This window comes from Salmo salar, chromosome 20, assembly GCF_965601325.2.
Source record: "Salmo salar chromosome 20, fSalSal1, whole genome shotgun sequence".
Classification (NCBI taxonomy): domain Eukaryota; kingdom Metazoa; phylum Chordata; class Actinopteri; order Salmoniformes; family Salmonidae; genus Salmo; species Salmo salar.
This window is the reverse complement of record NC_138310.1, coordinates 27,973,938-27,993,104: the sequence shown is the minus strand read 5'-3', so window position 1 is coordinate 27,993,104 and position 19,167 is coordinate 27,973,938. Positions and strand designations below refer to the sequence as shown.

General features: G+C 43.2%; 1 protein-coding gene across 1 annotated transcript in view; it reads right to left on the bottom strand.

Moving 5' to 3' along the window:
* The window catches only part of LOC106580320 (sodium- and chloride-dependent GABA transporter ine), a 51,487-nt gene that overhangs the window by 6,120 nt on the left and 26,200 nt on the right, over positions 1–19,167 (bottom strand). Inside the window, exons 7-8 of the mRNA XM_014161202.3 lie at positions 2,895–3,019; positions 437–549 (exon numbers count right to left, since the gene is read on the bottom strand). Coding sequence (XP_014016677.1) covers positions 437–549; positions 2,895–3,019 — 238 coding nt within the window. The remainder of the gene's footprint in view (positions 1–436; positions 550–2,894; positions 3,020–19,167) is intronic.

Here is a 19,167-nt window from a genome sequence, read left to right as displayed (position 1 = left end):
AGCATTGGGCCAGTAACCAAAAGGTTGCTGTTTCGAATCCCTGAGCCGACTAGGTGAAAAATCTGTTGTTGTGACCTTGAGCAAGGCACTTGACCCTAAATGCTCCTGTAAGTCGCTCTGGATAAGAGCATCTGCTAAATGACTGAAATGTAAATGTCAAATGTAATCAATCTAAATAAATATTAAAAGGTAGTAATTGTTGTATGACCTACAATGTCTGTTTTTACCAAAAGTGGTCTCCGAAAATAGATTACATGACGGCCAAATAAAAAGACGACTATGACAGAAACATGTTATTAGTGGGTATTTTATCGTTACACTGTATGCACTGATATGGGAAAAACATGTGGACTAAAAACTAGGATTAATTATGAAAGAATGGCTTCTTCTTTTCATTATCGGTTTCATACCATAACCACAAGTGTGAGTGTCTAACCTGACTATCCAGTCCCAGGCAGAGAAGCATGAAGAAGAACAGAGGAGCCCACAACTGGGGCAGAGGCATAGTGGAGAACACCTCTGGATACACCACAAACACCAACCCAGGACCTGTGGAACACAAACGCACCATAGGATGTCAAACAAGAAGGGTAGGAAAACACCCACAACATTAGCACGGGTAAAGACACTGGTTTAGAAGTTGACAAAGGCCAACGATGCCAAGTTGGAAACATCATTCAGATTAATGTACCGGTTTCCCTGGCACTGATTAACCAGTGGTTATCTCATCCGACACCAGGAAGTCAAAGCGTTCAATAACAAAACATGGTAGACAGGACACCTTCTCAACCCTCATGCAGTTGACCTCATTAGTAATATGACCTAACAAAAAATTTTACATTCATGAAAAATTGTGGCATACAGAAAGATGATAGCAATGGTCATGTAATAAATATATCTGGGTCGGTTTCATTCCATTCACAATTACCTGAGGAAGGGTCATGCTCGGAATGGGAAACAAAACGATCTAATCATTCATCATAAGTCATCTTCCACAAATGATTAACTCAGAGGCAACTGCACATTGTGAACACTTCTGAAGTCACAAGAAGTCAGTGGGTGTCAAACAGTTAGTCAGTGGTATCCAAGACCATATTTGGGACTGATCCAAGCCAGAGCAGGTGCTCATCAGCAGAACCCAGCAGGCACAACGGCTAATCCCTCATTTACTTTCTTCAAAAAAGTCCTAATACACTCTGAACAATGGAAACTTTGTTACACCTACAGTTCATCTCAAGCTAACGCAAGTTTAATTCACCATTCATTTCATATATAATACAGTATTTGTTTTAGAACAAAATCCTAGAGGTAGACATCCAAGTGGTAGGTTGACATCCACTATTCAGAGCACCCTCCTTTCCTACTGTCTCCACATAGAAAAACTTAAATAACTACAGTGGGTATTTACTTAGTTACTACCCAGCAAACCAAAATAGGTTCTGTGAAAGTTTCACAGGAATTGAATGGGAATGTTAACTAATGTTCTGGGAATGTTCCCTGTTTGCTGGGTATTTTCTGTCCTGGTTATCCACCGACTATGACACTCTCATTCATGAAATAACTACTTCATAATTCATAATATTGAGCCAGTAATAAACACTTGTGGTGGGAAAGAGAGAGCACTTTCATCTCTTACTCCATTGTCTATCCCTATAACCAGTACAGTAGTTATGGTATTCTGTCAGAGAGGATTTATGCCTCTTTTCACATAAGTCACACTGTTCACCTGTTAAATGATGATATGAGAGAGTGAGAGTGAGAGAGATCATTTTAAAAAGGTTCATTTCCTGACTGCATCGTGTTCTCAATTTACTTGGGGAAGAACAACCCACTCCACAAGTCATTAGTGACTAATGTGTCCTTTTTCTATAGATTTTTTTTATAGTTCCAAAATGATCTGTGTGTATTTTAGAGCCTCACCAAATCTGGTTTCCCAAATTGTAATATGGGAAAATTCCTATTCGGTCACAGCTTAGCATAGGACTGAGGCTAGAAATACTGTTCTGTTGATTCAAATGTCTTTACCCGGGTCATGACAGAAACTACTTTGGAAGCCGTGGTGACGCTTGTCTCACTGGCATGCTAACTGGTCATCCAGGTCTACTCAGTGGGTGTGTCCAAATAATCTCTCCTTCTTCCTGAAGTGTGCACTGATTCACTACTCCCCACACATTTAAAAGCATTACATTCGTGTAGACATGGGCTAAAGGGAGTTTTCTATGTACAAGTGATTTCCATTCAAATCCATGAAGGGAAGTGAACAAGTGCACACTTCGGGAGAAAGGAGAGATTACTGGGACTCAAACCAGGGTGATGCAGCCTGGCCCAGCCCTCTGAACTCCGCCTGCCTGTTAGGTAGGGAGGAGTGTCTGCCTCTACAAAAGCAATTACTCCAAATGCTGTAATTTTCCACACTAGCACCCCAGAAAGAAGTGCATCCTTGTGAATGAATCCATTTGTATTCTACTCTGTGTCCGTGTACGTTTTCCAGGAACTAATAAAATGAGGAAGGTGTTAGTTCTGAAATCAATTGGACTTTTATGAGTATTATTCCCAAGAATTATTCACAGGAGTATATGTGTCACGTTTGTACCTACTTCCCTTCATACACTGCCCTAAACATCTATCTGTCAATGGTGAAGTTGTTTGGTGGTACTATTAGTATGGCACGTTACCAATACCTACTGACTATGACAAATGAACACTATTCAAGGTATTAACAAACTTAGTGGTTAAAAGATGTGATGAATCATGATCCCCTGGGACCATGAGAGGAAGTTTTAGGAGACAATAACCCATTCAAACATTAAAAAGACACTCTGGAAATTAAAGTGGCATATAAATAGATGGATGAACAACATCAAAGACGTCTCACTTGAACAGGAAGTACTTACCATCTGTGGCGATGTTGTCTACCGGGAGGTTGTGGACATGAGCCATGTAGCCAATGGCTGAGAATATCACAAAACCAGCCAGGATACTGGTGGCCGAGTTAGCTAAGGAGACAATCAATGTGTCCCTAGAGGAGGACCAGAACACAAACAGTCAGACTGATGATATGATTTCTCATGGTCAAATGGATCACTAAGGAGAACAAAACCAGCCTTTTTGACTGAAGGACAGTCAAATCAAATGTTATTTGTCACATGCGTCGAATACAATGGCTGGAGACTTAACCTTGAAATGCTTTCTTACGAGACCTTCCCAACGATGCAGAGTAAAAAAAAATATAATAAAAGAGAGAATATTAACACAAGAGGAATAAAATACACAAAAATGTAGCTATATACAGGGAGTACCAGTACCAGTTGTACGAGGTATTTGAGGTAGATATGAACATGAAGACAGGGTAAAGTGACTAGGCATCAGGATAGATAATAAGAGTCAAATAAATAATAGAGCAGCAGCAGCATATGGTGAGTGTAAAAGTGTGTGTGTATGTAGTGTATGTGAATGGGTTTTGTGTGAGAGCGTCTAGTTTTTTTTCCTTCCATTTAACCTTTATTTAACTAGGCAAGAAGAACAACTTCTTATTTACAATGACGGCCTACCGGGGAACAGTGGGTTAACTGCTTTGTTCAGGGGCAGAACAACAGATTTTTACCTTGTCAGCTCTGGGATTCGATCCAGCAGCCTTTCGCTTACTGGCCCAATGCTCTAACCACTAAGCTAACCATTAGGCTACCTGTGCACCAGGATTTTAAAAGGCACACACACCTGTCTATACAAGGTCCCACAGTTGACAGCGCATGTCAGAGCAAAAACCAAGCCATGAGGTCGAAGGAATAGTCAGTAGTGCTCTGAGACAAGATTGTGTCGAGGCACAGATCTGAGGAAGGGTATCGAATTATTTCTGCAGCATTGAAGGTCTCCAAGAACACAGTGGCCTCCATCATTCTTAAATGGAATTAGTTTGGAACCACCAAGACTATTCCTAGAGCTGGCCGCCCGGCCAAACTCAGCAATCGGGGAGAAGGGCCTTGGTCATTGAGGTGAAGTAGAGAGAGAGATCCTTGATGAAAACCTGCTCCAGAGCACTCAGGACCTCAGACTGGGGCGAAGGGTCACCTTTCAACAGGACAACGACTAAGCACACAGCCAAGACAACGCAGGAGTGGCTTCGGGAGATAAGTGGCCCAGCCACAGCCCAAACATCTCTGGAAAAACCTGAAACTAGTTGTGCAGTGACGCTCCTCATTCAACGTAACCTAGCTTGAGAGGATCTGCAGAGAATAATGGAAGAAACTCCCCAAATACAGGTGTAGTAGTGTAGTGTAAGCTTGTAGTGTAATACCCAAGACTCGAGGCTGTAATAGCTGCCAAACGTTCTTTAACAAAGTACTGAGTAAAAGGTCTGACTACTTATGTAAATGTTTTTTGTATTTTTTAATACATTTGCAAAAATTTCTAAAAACCTGTTTTTACTTTGTCATTATAGGGTATTGTGTGTACAGTCATGGCCAAAAGTTGAGAATGACACAAATATTAATTTTCACAAAGTCTGCTGCCTCAGTTTGTATGATGGCAATTTGCATATACTCCAGAATGTTATGAAGAGTGATCAGATGAATTGCAATTAATTGCACAGTCCCTCTTCGCCATGCAAATGAACTGAATCTCCCAAAAACATTTCCACTGCATTTCAGCCCTGCCACAAAAGGACCAGCTGACATCATGTCAGTGATTCTCTTGTTAACCTCTCTAGGGTAGGGGGCAGTATTTTCACATCCGGATAAAAAACGTACCAGATTTAATCTGGTTATTACTACTGCCCAGAAACTAGAATATGCATATAATTGTTTGATTTGGATAGAAAACACCCTAAAGTTTCTAAAACTGTTTGAATGGTGTCTGTGAGTATAACAGAACTCATATGGCAGGCAAAAACATGAGAAGATTCTGTACAGGAAGAGCCCTCTCTGACCATTTCTTGGCCTTCTACACTCTCTTTATTGAAAACTGAGGATCTCTGCTGTAACGTGACACTTCCTGAGGCTCCCATAGGCTTTCAGAAGGCGCCAGAACGTTGAATGATGACTCCGGTGTCCCAGGCTGAAAAACAGTAGCGCATTTGGTAAGTGGTCAATCTGAGAACAATGAGACGGGTGTACGCGTGCACGTGAAGAGTCCATTTTAGATTTTCAGTCTTTGAACGAAAACAGGGTTTCCCGGTCGGAATATTATCGCTTTTTTTAACGAGAAAAATCACATAAAAATTGATTTTAAACAGCGTATGACATGCTTCGAAGTACGGTAATGGAATATTTCGAATTTTTTTGTCACGATACGCGGCCGCGCGTCACCATTCGGATAGTGTCTTGAACGCTAGAACAAAACAGAGGATATTTGAACATAACTATGGATTATTTTGAACCAAACCAACATTTGTTATTGAAGTAGAAGTCCTGGGAGTGCATTCTGACGAAGAACAGCAAAGGTAATCCAATTTTTCTTATAGTAAATCTGAGTTTGGTGAGGGCCAAACTTGGTGGGTGTCAAAATAGCTAGCCCGTGATGGCGAGCTATCCACTCAGAATATTACAAAATGTGCTTTTGCCGAAAAGCTATTTTAAAATCGGACATAGCGATTGCATAAAGGAGTTCTGTATCTATAATTCTTAAAATAATTATGTTTTTTGTGAACGTTTATCGTGAGTAATTTAGTAAATTCACCGGAAGTTTGTGGTGGGTATGCTAGTTCTGAACGTCACATGCTAATGTAAAAAGCTGTTTTTTGATATAAATATGAACTTGATTGAACAAAACATGCATGTATTGTATAACATAATGTCCTAGGAGTGTCATCTGATGAAGATCATCAAAGGTTAGTGCTGCATTTAGCTGTGGTTTGGGTCTATGTGACATTATATGCTAGCTTGAAAAATGGGTGTCTGATTATTTCTGGCTGGGTACTCTGACAATCTAATGTTTTGCTTTCGTTGTAAAGCCTTTTTGAAATCGGACAGTGTGGTTAGATTAACGAGAGTCTTGTCTTTAAAATGGTGTAAAATAGTCATATGTTTGAGAAATTGAAGTAATAGCATTTCTAAGGTATTTGAATATCGCGCCACGGGATTCCACTGGCTGTTGAGTAGGTGGGACGATTTCGTCCCACATACCCTAGAGAGGTTAACACAGGTGTGAGTGTTGACGAGGACAAGGCTGGAGATCACTCTGTCATGCTGATTGAGTTTGAATAATAGACTGGAAGCTTCAAAAGGTGGGTGGTGCTTGGAATCATTGTTCTTCCTCTGTCAACCATGGTTACCTGCAAGGAAACACATGCCGTCATCATTGCTTTGCACAAAAAGGGCTTCACAGGCAAGGATATTGCTGCCAGTAAGATTGCACCTAAATCAACCATTTATCGGATCATCAAGAACTTCAAGGAGAGCGGTTCAATTGTTGTGAAGAAGGCTTCAGGGCACCCAAGAAAGTCCAGCAAGCGCCAGGACCATCTCCTAAAGTTGATTCAGCTGCGGGATCGGGGAACCACCAGTACAGAGCTTGCTCAGGAATGGCAGCAGGCAGGTGTGAGTGCATCTGCACGCACAGTGAGGCGAAGACTTTTGGAGGATGGCCTGGTGTCAAGAAGGGCAGCAAAGAACCCACTTCTGTCCAGGAAAACATCAGGGACAGACTGATATTCTGCAAAAAGTACAGGGATTGGACTGCTGAGGACTGGGGTAAAGTAATTTTCCGGACATCCGGAAAAAAGCTTGTCCGGAGAAGATAAGGTGAGCGCTACCATCAGTCCTGTGTCATGTCAACAGTAAAGCATCCTGAGACCCTTCATGTGTGGTGTTGCTTCTCAGCCAAAGGATTGGACTCACTCACAATTTTGCCTAAGAACACAGACATGAATAAAGAATGGTACCAACACATCCTCCGAGAGCAACTTCTCACAACCATCCAGGAACAGTTTGGTGACGAACAATGCCTATTCCTGCATGACGGAGCACCTTGCCATAAGGCAAAAGTGATAACTAAGTGGCTCGGGGAACAAAACATCGATATTTTGGGTCCATGGCCAGGAAACTCCCCAGACCTTAATCCCATAGAGAATTTGTGGTCAATCCTCAAGAGACGGGTGGGTGGACAAACAAAAACCTACAAATTCTGACAAACTCCAAGCATTGATTATGCAAGAATGGGCTGCCATCAGTCAGGTTGTGGCCCAGAACTTAATTGACAGCATGCCAGGGCGGATTGCAGAGGTCTTGAAAAAGAAGGGTCAACACTGCAAATATTAACTCTTTGCATCAACTTCATGTAATTGTCAATAAAAGCCTTTGACACTTATAAAATGCTTGTAATTATACTTCAGTATTCCATAGTAACGTCTGACAAAAATATCTAAAGACACTGAAGCAGCAAACTTTGTGGAAATTAATATTTGTGTCATTCTCAGAACTTTTGGCCACGACTGTAGATTGATGAGGGGAAAAAACGATTTAATCAATTTTAAAATAAGGATAACGTATTTTTTTTTTTTTTAAGTCAAGGGGTCTGTATACTTTCAGAATGCACTGTTTGTACTGTAAAGTCAGTGCAAGATAGGGTCAGTGCAGATAGTCTGGGTAACCATTTAATTACCGTAATTCCCGGACTATAAGCCGCAACTTTTTTTCCCACGCTTTGAACCTCGCGGCTTAAACAATGACGCGGCTAATATATGGATTTGTCCCGCTTTCAAAAAAAATTATCCAAAAAAACACATTCTGTGACGTGCTCAGTTATTTGGCGGCTTGAAGCTTTCATTAGACCAATGAAATTGCCAAACGGGTTAAGGTCAAACAATTTTTTTGTTTACTGTTCAGATTAAATCGAGCGCTCTCAAACTTCCCATCATTTTGATTACGGTAGTCATTTTGTCACCCTCATCATGGCAAAGACACGGAGAAATGCATATGATGCAGCTTTCAAGTTGAAGGCGATTGATCTGGCTGTTGGAAAAGGAAATAGAGCTGCTGCACGGGAGCTTGGTCTTAATGAGTCGATGATAAAACGTTGGAAACAGCAGCGTGAGGAATTGACTCGGTGCAAAAAGACAACTAAAGCTTTCTGCTAATTTTAAATTTTTTGTTACAAGCCGTGTTTCGTTAAAGCCTATTTATTTTTGTTACAAGCCGTGTTTCGTTAAAGCCTATTTATTTTTGTTACAAGCCGTGTTTCGTTAAAGCCTGTGTAAAGTTCATTTGAATGTACCGGTAGGCACCTGCGGCTTATAGACATGTGCGGCTTATTTATGTTCAAAATAATATGATTTTTAAAATTCAGTGGGTGCGACTTATATTCAGGTGCGCTCAATAGTCCGGAAATTACGGTAAGTATTTAGCAGTCTTATTGCATAGTAGAAGAAGTCTCAGAGCCTGTTGGTCCGAGAGCCCTCTTCACGACTGGGAGGGTATGTGTGGACAATGTTAAAGTCCTTAGTGATGTGGACGCCAAGGAACTTGGCGCTCTCGACCTGCTCTACTACAGCCCCATGGATGTGTTCTCCCCTCTTTCCCCTGTAGTCCACAATCACCTCCTTGGTATTACTGATGTTGAGGGAGAGGTTGTTGTCCTAGCACCACACTGCTAAGTCTCTGACCTCCTCTCTGTAGGCTCTCATCGCCATCGGTGATCAGGCCTACCATCGTTAGGACAAAGCACACACCCCTGAGGTGGCGGATGTGTAGTTGCCTACCCTCACCTCCTGGGGCCAGCCCATCAGGAAGTCCAGGGCCCTCATTTATCAACATTTCGTACAAACAGAAATGTTCATAAACCATGCGTGCGATCATTTCTAAGCAAGGTGTGGGATTTATCAATTTGTACTGATACTTGAGAATGTGTGTAAATTTAAGAAAACCTCTGACCATGCGTACCCACAGCACCTTGTGGGGGAAAAGTCAAACTGATAATGAAATACCATCAACCAAATGGAGAAAGGATTGACATACAGGACCAAATCATAAACTATGAAGAAAAAAGATAATACATTAATAGTTTATTCATGTATTTCTTTTATAGATACTTAAGCTACTAATAGTTTTCTCAGGGTGCTATCGAATTCATAAACATGAAGTCTAATTGAATAATAACGTAAATTAGAAAGAGAGTGGTATGTAAGGTTGGAGGCAATTTAATTAAACAATATAAAAAAGGAACACTGAGGCATTGTGACTTGTCCAAAATGGCAAATCTTGCATTGCTGGACGATCTGGCACAAGCAGCATTACGCAGGGAGCGTGTTTTCAATGAGCATGCAGTTTTTTTTGCTGAGAGCGACGCTTGGCTTATTAGAAGATTTCTTTTTCCAAGGCATATTTTATTGTATCTCTGCAACCAACTCTCTCCAGAAAGGGAGACGAAATGCACCAATGCCAACCCAGTGCATACCCACGTCCTCTCCGCCCTGGGATTTTTGGCCACTGGAACATTCCAACGGGAGATTGTGGATCGGTCTGGCATTTCACAACCAACCATGAGCCAGATATTGCCTGCAGTCCTTCATGGCATTATTTCATTGACCCCACAATACATAAAGGGTCCGTACCCTGCTGTGCAACAGGCCAGAGTGAAAATGGATTTGCATACCATTTCCAATGACATTGGAGCAATTGACTACAAACACATCGCAATAAAAGCACCATCAACTTCGTCAACAGAAAAGGTTTCCATTCTGTCAATGTGCAGGTCATCTGTGATTCACATTTGGCCAGGTGGGACACGATTCATTCATTGTTGCAGAACAGTTCAGTCGGCCTTAACCTCCAGGAAGAAGCTGTTGAGGATAGATGGCTTATTGGTAAGTGACTTATGTTTTATTTTCCATGTTAGATCTATACTGGGAAACAATATCTGAATGTTGTGTTCATAACTGCAGGAGACCAGGGCTACCCATTAAAAACACCACCACAGACGGATGGTGGCACTAAGACCGCACTCAGTGAGCTGTATAAGGAAATAAGCAAACAGGAAACCACTCACCCAGAGGCGGCGCTCCTAGTGGCCAGAGACTTTAATGCAGGGAAACTTAAAGTGGTTCTACCAACATGTTAAATGTGCAACCAGAGGGAAAATACTTCTAGATCACATGTACTCCACACACAGAGACGCGTACAAAGCTCTCCCTCCATTTGGTAAATCCAACCACAATTCTATCCTCCTGAATCCTGCTTACAAGCAAAAATGAAAGCAGGAAGCACCAGTGACTCGGTCTACAAAAAAGTGGTCAGATGAAGCATATGCTAAACTGCAGGACTGTTTTGCTATCACAGACTGAAACATGTTCCGGGATTCTTCTGATGGCATTGAGGAGTACACCACATCAGTTGCTGTCTTTATCAATAACTGCATCTAGGATGTCGTCCCCACAGTGACTTTACATACATACCCCAACCAGAAGCCATGGATTACAGGCAACATTCGCACTGAGCTAAAGGGTAGAGCTGCCGCTTTCAAGGTGCGGGATTCTAACCCGGAAGCTTATAAGAAATCCTGCTATGCCCTCCGACGAACCATCAAACAGGCAAAGCGTCAATACAGGGCTAAGATTGAATCGTACAACACCGGCTTTGACGCTCGTCTTACGTGGCAGGGCTTGCAAACTTTTACAGACTACAAAGGGAAGCACAGCCGATGAGCTGCCCAGTGACACAAGCCTACCAGACGAGCTAAATCCCTTCTATTCTCGCTTTGAGGCAAGAAACACTGAGGCATGCATGAGAGCATCAGCTGTTCTGGATGACTGTGATCACGCTCTCCGTAGCCGACGCAAGTAAGACCTTTAAATATGTCAACATTCACAAGGCTGCGGGGCCAGAGGGATTACCAGGATGTGTGCTGACCAACTGGCAGGTGTCTTCACTGACATTTTCAACGTCCCTGATTGAGTCTGTAATACCAACATGTTCCAAGCAGACTACCATAGTCCCTGTGCCAAAGAACACGAAGGCAACCTGCCTAAATGACTACAGACCTGTAAGCACTCACATCCGTAGCCATGAAGTGCTTTGAAAGGCTGGTAATGGCTCACATCAACACCATTATCCCAGAAACCCCAGAAACACTTCCTGTTTCCGGTCACAACTTGCAGACTTGTTTACGCTGCTGTGCGTTTTTGTTGCCGATCTTACTTTGATACCTGACGGTTTTTTACTTTTTCATTACCGTATATTTTTACTTTTTCCCTCACTCAACTTTTTTCCTCACTCAACTTTTTTCATTCATCCCCGGAGGTTTTATCTGGACATGGTTCGTCAGGACTTCAAACAGCCGAAGCTAAGTAACATTAACATGATGCCTTCTAATTGCAGTCGTTGTATTTATAATATACAGGAGAACGATCGCCTTACGGCAAGGATAGCTGTGCTGCAAGCCCAGCTTCAGACGCGATCGTTAGGCAAGGGTAATTTCAGTGTAGGAAAGGATGAAACAGCGTCTGTGCCACCAGTAAGTACAGATAGTAACGTTAGTATAAACCCCCTCGCACGGTCCCCGCAGCCGGACATCTTTCTCATGGCTTCTGGAGGGAAACGCTGTAGGAATGCTCAACCGGTGTCGCTTATTCAGCCGACAGAAACTTTCAACCGGTTCTCCCCATTAAGCGAGTCGGAGTCGGAGGCCGAGACTTCTCTGGTCTCTACTCCTCCCGTTGTGGGGTCTGAGACGCCGACGGCTCCCACCATTAGCTCTGACAAATTGAAAACCCTAGTCATTGGCGACTCCATTACCCGCAGTATTAGACTTAAAACTAATCATCCAGCGATCATACACTGTTTACCAGGGGGCAGGGCTACCGACGTTAAGGCTAATCTAAAGACGGTGCTGGCTAAAGCTAAAACTGGCGAGTGTAGAGAGTATAGAGATATTGTTATCCACGTCGGCACCAACGATGTTAGGATGAAACAGTCAGAGGTCACCAAGCGCAACATAGCTTCAGCGTGTAAATCAGCTAGAAAGATGTGTCGGCATCGATTAATTGTCTCTGGCCCCCTCCCAGTTAGGGGGAGTGATGAGCTCTACAGCAGAGTCTCACAACTCAATCGCTGGTTGAAAACTGTTTTCTGCCCCTCCCAAAAGATAGAATTTGTAGATAATTGGCCCTCTTTCTGGGACTCACCCACAAACAGGACCAAGCCTGGCCTGTTGAGGAGTGACGGACTCCATCCTAGCTGGAGGGGTGCTCTCATCTTATCTACGAACATAGACAGGGCTCTAACTCCTCTAGCTCCACAATGAAATAGGGTGCAGGCCAGGCAGCAGGCTGTTAGCCAGCCTGCCAGCTTAGTGGAGTCTGCCACTAGCACAGTCAGTGTAGTCAGCTCAGCTTCCCCCATTGAGACCGTGTCTGTGCCTCGATCTAGGTTGGGCAAAATTAAAAATGGCGGTGTTCGCTTTAGCAATCTCACTAGTATAAAGACCTCCTCCATTCCTGCCATTATTGAAAGAGATTGTGATACCTCACATCTCAAAATTGGGTTACTTAATGTTAGATCCCTCACTTCCAAGGCAGTTATAGTCAATGAACTAATCACTGATAATAATCTTGATGTGATTGGCCTGACTGAAACATGGCTTAAGCCTGATGAATTTACTGTGTTAAATGAGGCCTCACCCCCAGGTTACATTAGTGACCATACCCCCCGTGCATCCGGCAAAGGCGGAGGTGTTGCTAACATTTACGATAGCAAATTTCAATTTACAAAAAAAAAAACAACAATGACGTTTTCGTCTTTTGAGCTTCTAGTCATGAAATCTATGCAGCCTACTCACTCACTTTTTATAGCTACTGTTTATAGGCCTCCTGGGCCATATGCAGTGTTCCTCACTGAGTTCCCTGAATTCCTATCGGATCTTGTAGTCATAGCAGATAATATTCTAATTTTTGGTGACTTTAACATTCACATGGAAAAGTCCACAGACCCACTCCAAAAGGCTTTCGGAGCCATCATCGACTCAGTGGGTTTTGTCCAACATGTCTCTGGACCTACTCACTGCCACAGTCATACTCTGGACCTAGTTTTGTCCCATGGAATAAATGTTGTGGATCTAAATGTTTTTCCTCATAATCCTGGACTATCGGACCACCATTTTATTACGTTTGCAATTGCAACAAATAATCTGCTCAGACCCCAACCAAGGAGCATTAAAAGTCGTGCTATAAATTCTCAGACAACCCAAAGATTCCTTGATGCCCTTCCAGACTGCCTCTGCCTACCCAAGGACGTCAGAGGACAAAAATCAGTTAACCACCTAACCGAGGAACTCAATTTAACCTTGCGCAATACCCTAGATGCAGTTGCACCCCTAAAAACTAAAAACATCTGTCATAAGAAACTAGCTCCCTGGTATACAGAAAATACACGAGCTCTGAAGCAAGCTTCCAGAAAATTGGAACGGAAATGGCGCCACACCAAACTGGAAGTCTTCCGACTAGCTTGGAAAGACAGTACCGTGCAGTATCGAAGAGCCCTTACTGCTGCTCGATCATCCTATTTTTCCAACTTAATTGAGGAAAATAAGAACAATCCGAAATTTCTTTTTGATACTGTCGCAAAGCTAACTAAAAAGCAGCCTTCGCAAATGGAGGATGGCTTTCACTTCAGCAGTAATAAATTTATGAACTTCTTTGAGGAAAAGATCATGATCATTAGAAAGCAAATTACAGACTCCTCTTTAAATCTGGGTATTCCTCCAAAGCTCCATTGTCCTGAGTCTGCACAACTCTGCCAGGACCTAGGATCAAGGGAGATACTAAAGTGTTTTAGTACTATATCTCTTGACGCAATGATGAAAATAATCATGGCCTCCAAACCCTCAAGCTGCATACTGGACCCTATTCCAACTAAACTACTGAAAGAGCTGCTTCCTGTGCTTGGCCCTCCTATGTTGAACATAATAAACGGCTCTCTATCCACCGGATGTGTACCAAGCTCACTAAAAGTGGCAGTAATAAAGCCTCTCTTGAAAAAGCCGAATCTTGATCCAGAAATTATAAAAAACTATCGGCCTATATCGAATCTTCCATTCCTCTCCAAAATTTTAGAAAAAGCTGTTGCACAGCAACTGACTGCCTTCCTGAAGACAAACAATGTATACGAAACGCTTCAGTCTGGTTTTAGACCCCATCATAGCACTGAGACTGCACTTGTGAAGGTGGTAAATGACCTTTTAATGACGTCAGACCGAGGCTCTGCATCTGTCCTCGTGCTCCTAGATCTTAGTGCCGCTTTTGATACCATCGATCACCACATTCTTTTGGAGAGATTGGAAACCCAAATTGGTCTACATGGACAAGTTCTGGCCTGGTTTAGATCTTATCTGTCGGAAAGATATCAGTTTGTCTCTGTGAATGGTTTGTCCTCTGACAAATCAATTGTAAATTTCGGTGTTCCTCAAGGTTCCGTTTTAGGACCACTATTGTTTTCACTATATATTTTACCTCTTGGGGATGTCATTCGAAAACATAATGTTAAATTTCACTGCTATGCAGACGACACACAGCTGTACATTTCAATGAAACATGGTGAAGCCCCAAAATTGCCCTCGCTAGAAGCCTGTGTTTCAGACATAAAGAAGTGGATGGCTGCAAACTTTCTACTTTTAAACTCGGACAAAACAGAGATGCTTGTTCTAGGTCCCAAGAAACAAAGAGATCTTCTGTTGAATCTGACAATTAATCTGGATGGTTGTACAGTCGTCTCAAATAAAACTGTGAAGGACCTCGGCGTTACTCTGGACCCTGATCTCTCTTTTGAAGAACATATCAAGACTGTTTCAAGGACAGCTTTTTTCCATCTACGTAACATTGCAAAAATCAGAAATTTTCTGTCCAAAAATGACGCAGAAAAATTAATCCATGCTTTTGTTACTTCTAGGCTGGACTACTGCAATGCTCTACTTTCCGGCTACCCGGATAAAGCACTAAATAAACTTCAGTTAGTGCTAAATACGGCTGCTAGAATCCTGACTAGAACCAAAAAATTTGATCATATTACTCCAGTGTTAGCCTCCCTACACTGGCTTCCTGTTAAGGCAAGGGCTGATTTCAAGGTTTTACTGCTAACCTACAAAGCATTACATGGGCTTGCTCCTACCTATCTTTCCGATTTGGTCCTGCCGTACATACCTACACGTACGCTACGGTCACAAGACGCAGGCCTCCTAATTGTCCCTAGAATTTCTAAGCAAACGGCTGGAGGTAGGGCTTTCTCCTATAGAGCTCCATTTTTATGGAATGGTCTGCCTACCAATGTGAGAGACGCAGACTCAGTCTCAACCTTTAAGTCTTTACTGAAGACTTATCTCTTCAGTAGGTCCTATGATTAAGTATAGTCTGGCCCAGGAGTGTGAAGGTGAACGGAAAGGCTGGAGCAACGAACCGCCCTTGCTGTCTCTGCCTTGCCGGTTCCCCTCTTTCCACTGGGATTCTCTGCCTCTAACCCTTTTACAGAGGCTGAGTCACTGGCCTACTGGTGTTCTTCCATGCCGTCCATGGGAGGGGTGCGTCACTTGAGTGGGTTGAGTCACTGACGTGGTCTTCCTGTCTGGGTTGGCGCCCCCCCCCCCCCCCCCCTTGGGTTGTGCCATGGCGGAGATCGTTGTGGGCTATACTCGGCCTTGTCTTAGGACGGTAAGTTGGTGGTTGGAGACATCCCTCTAGTGGTGTGGGGGCTGTGCTTTGGCAAAGTGGGTGGGGTTATATCCTGCCTGTTTGGCCCTGTCCGGGGGTATCATCGGATGGGGCCACAGTGTCTTCTGATCCCTCCTGTCTCAGCCTCCAGTATTTATGCTGCAGTAGTTTATGTGTCGGGGGGCTAGGGTCAGTCTGTTACATCTGGAGTATTTCTCTTGTCTTATCCGGTGTCCTGTGTGTATTTAAATATGCTCTCTCTAATTCTCTCTTTCTCTCTTTCTGTCTTTCTCTCGGAGGACCTGAGCCCTAGGACCATGCCTCAGGACTACCTGGTATGATGACTCCTTGCTGTCCCCAGTCCACCTGGCCGTGCTGCTGCTCCAGTTTCAACTGTTCTGCCTGCGGCTATGGAACCCTGACCTGTTCACCGGACGTGCTTGTTGCACCCTCGACAACTACTATGATTATTATTATTTGACCATGCTGGTCATTTATGAACATTTTAACATTTTAACATTTTGACCATGTTCTGTTTTAATATCCACCCTGCACAGCCAGAAGAGGACTGGCCACCCCTCATAGCCTGGTTCCTCTCTAGGTTTCTTCCTAGGTTTTTGGCCTTTCTAGGGAGTTTTTCCTAGGGAGTTTTTCCTAGCCACCGTGCTTCTTTCACATGCTTTGCTTGCTGTTTGGGGTTTTAGGCTGGGTTTCTGTACAGCACTTTGAGAATATCAGCTGATGTACGAAGGGCTATATAAAAATAAATTTGATTTGATTTGATTTGACCCACTCCAATTTGCATACCGCCCAAACAGATCCACAGATGATGCAATCTCTGTTGCACTCCACACTGCCTTTTGCCACCTGGACAAAAGGAACACCTACGTGAGAATGCTATTCATTACCCACAGCTCAGCGTTCAACACCATAGTGCCCTCAAAGCGCATCACTAAGCTAAGGATCCTGGGACTAAACACCTCCCTCTACAACTGGTTCCTGAACTTCCTGACGGGCTGCCCCCAGGTGGTGAGGGTAGATAGCAACATCTGCCACGCTGATCCTCAACACTGGAGCCTCTCAGGGGTGCGTGCTCAGTCTTCTCCTGTAGTCTCTGTTCACCCACGACTGCGTGGTCAGGCACGACTCCAACACCATCATTAAGTTTGCAGACGACACAACAGTGGTAGGCCTGATCACCGACAACGACGAGACAGCCAGAGACCTGGCCGGTTGGTGCCAGAATAACAACCTATCACTCAACATAACTAAGACTAAGGAGATGATTGTGGACTACAGGAAAAGGAGGATCGAGCACGCCCCCACTCTCATTGACGGGGCTGTAGTGGGGCAGGTTGAGAGTTTCAATTTCCTTGCTGTCCACATCACCAACAAACTAGAATGGTCCAAACACACCAAGACAGTCATGAAGAGGGCACGACAAAGCCTATTCCCCCTCAGGAAACGAAAAAGATCTGGAATGGGTCCTCAGATCCTCAAAAGGTTCTACAGCTGCAACATCGAGAGCATCCTGACTGGTTGCATCACTGCCTGGTACCTCCGACCGCAAGGCACTACAGAGGATAGTGCTTACGTCCCAGTACATCACTGGGGTCAAGCTTCCTGCCATCCAGGTCCTCTACACCAGGTGGTGTCAGAGGAAGGCCCCCAAAAAAACTGTCAAAGACGCCAGCCACCCCAGTCAGACTGTTCTCTCTACTATCGCATGACAAGCGGTACCGGAGTGCCAAGTCTAGGACAAAAAGGTTTCTCAACAGTTTTTACCCCCAAGCCATAAGACTCCTGAACAGGTAATCAAATGGCTACGTAAACTATTTGCATTGTGTGCCACCCAACCCCTCTTTTACGCTGCTGCTACTCTGTTTATCATATATGCATAGTCACTTTAACTATACATTCATGTACATACTACCTCAATCAGCCTGACTAACCGGTGCCTGTATATAGCCTCGCTACTGTTATTCTTCACTGTCTATTTCTTTACTTACCCATTGTTCACCTAATACATTTTTATTTTTGTTCAACTTAGAAATTGCACTGTTGGTTAGAGCCTGTAAGTAAGCATTTCACTGTAAGGTGTAAACCTTTTGTATTCGGCACACGTGACAAATAAACTTTACATTGATTTGATGACTGCCCTCACAAACCTGCCGAAAGGACATTGGCTGTGCTTGTCTGGGACAGGAGGCACACTGCAATACCAGCCTAGCAAGGTTTGCCTCTGAAATGACATTACATGAATGTAATACAATGTGCAAATTCCTATTTTAGGTTTTCTACATTGTCAAGGTTTGGTGCCAGAATAAGCACGCTTATTATATATCTGAACACGCAATGTTGTGGAGGAATGTCGCTCCACAACATTGCAATCAAAAATGGCATTCCACTGAATGATCCAACCAGACCCGATGAGCCCATGCCTGACAGGGAGTGTTTCCCCACCATCCATACCTCCGGCACTGAGGACAAGAGTCAATATCATACAACTGTTTAAGGTATATGTTCTTCCAAATATTGTAATCAAATCGACAAGGAAAACACATTTACATTGCACGAGAATTTATTGTCTCACATGTTTGACACAATCAACAAGTTCTTTCAATGATTGATTTCTCCCTCTTAGGCCGTTGCATACATCTTCCAGCTGCTGATTGAGTCCAAGAATATGTGTGTTGATCTCGTTGTTTCAGGACTGCGTCAGTCAAAACATGCGGTGCAGCTGAAGAGCTCGCCAAAGAGGACACCCTTCTGGTAGGCCTGGGAATGAGGGGTCAGGCAAATCACCCACATCTATCAAGATTTCATGTTTTGTTATTTTTGCTATATTCATTTTGTTACATTTATTTTGTTATATATTGATTTTGAGATATATTGTCAAGACAAAATATTTAGATGTGGTCCATGTCTGAATATAGTTGTGAAAATAAAGCTCGACTTATCATCAGTTGGTGTGTCTGGTATTCCTTCAGGGTCTGGGAGAGGGTCCTCAGTATCACCATCACAAATGATGTCAGACACTGAGGTCTCTCCAATTATGCTGCCAATGTGCGGGTCCATAGCAGACAGTGAAGAGAGTCACTCTGCCCTCTTCCCGTTGCACTTATATCCCTTTTGTGGATCCTAATTATTATTTTTTGCATAGGTTTTCAAATCAAAGCATTTCTTTTTAATTTCATTAACTGTTCTGCACTCAGATGAGGTAGAATTTACCACGGCTCTAACCTGCTCCCAAGCAATATTTTTTATCTTATTTGTCAAGCCATTGCTGAGGGATCCAAAAGTATGGCTTGTTTAGCTTCCACTTCGGTGATCAAAAGTTATATTTCTAGATCCATGTTGGCAGACAGAAATTAGTGACATTGCTTGCAGCTTTAAAGGGAAGGTTTGTGACCATAAATGGTCATTTAGGGCAGTTCTTTATGTAAATGAGACTTCACGTGCACTAGCACAGTGTTTTAGAACGTGTCTGATTTATCAAGGCAAAATATTTACAGGTGTGTGTAAATATTAACTTTTTTGTA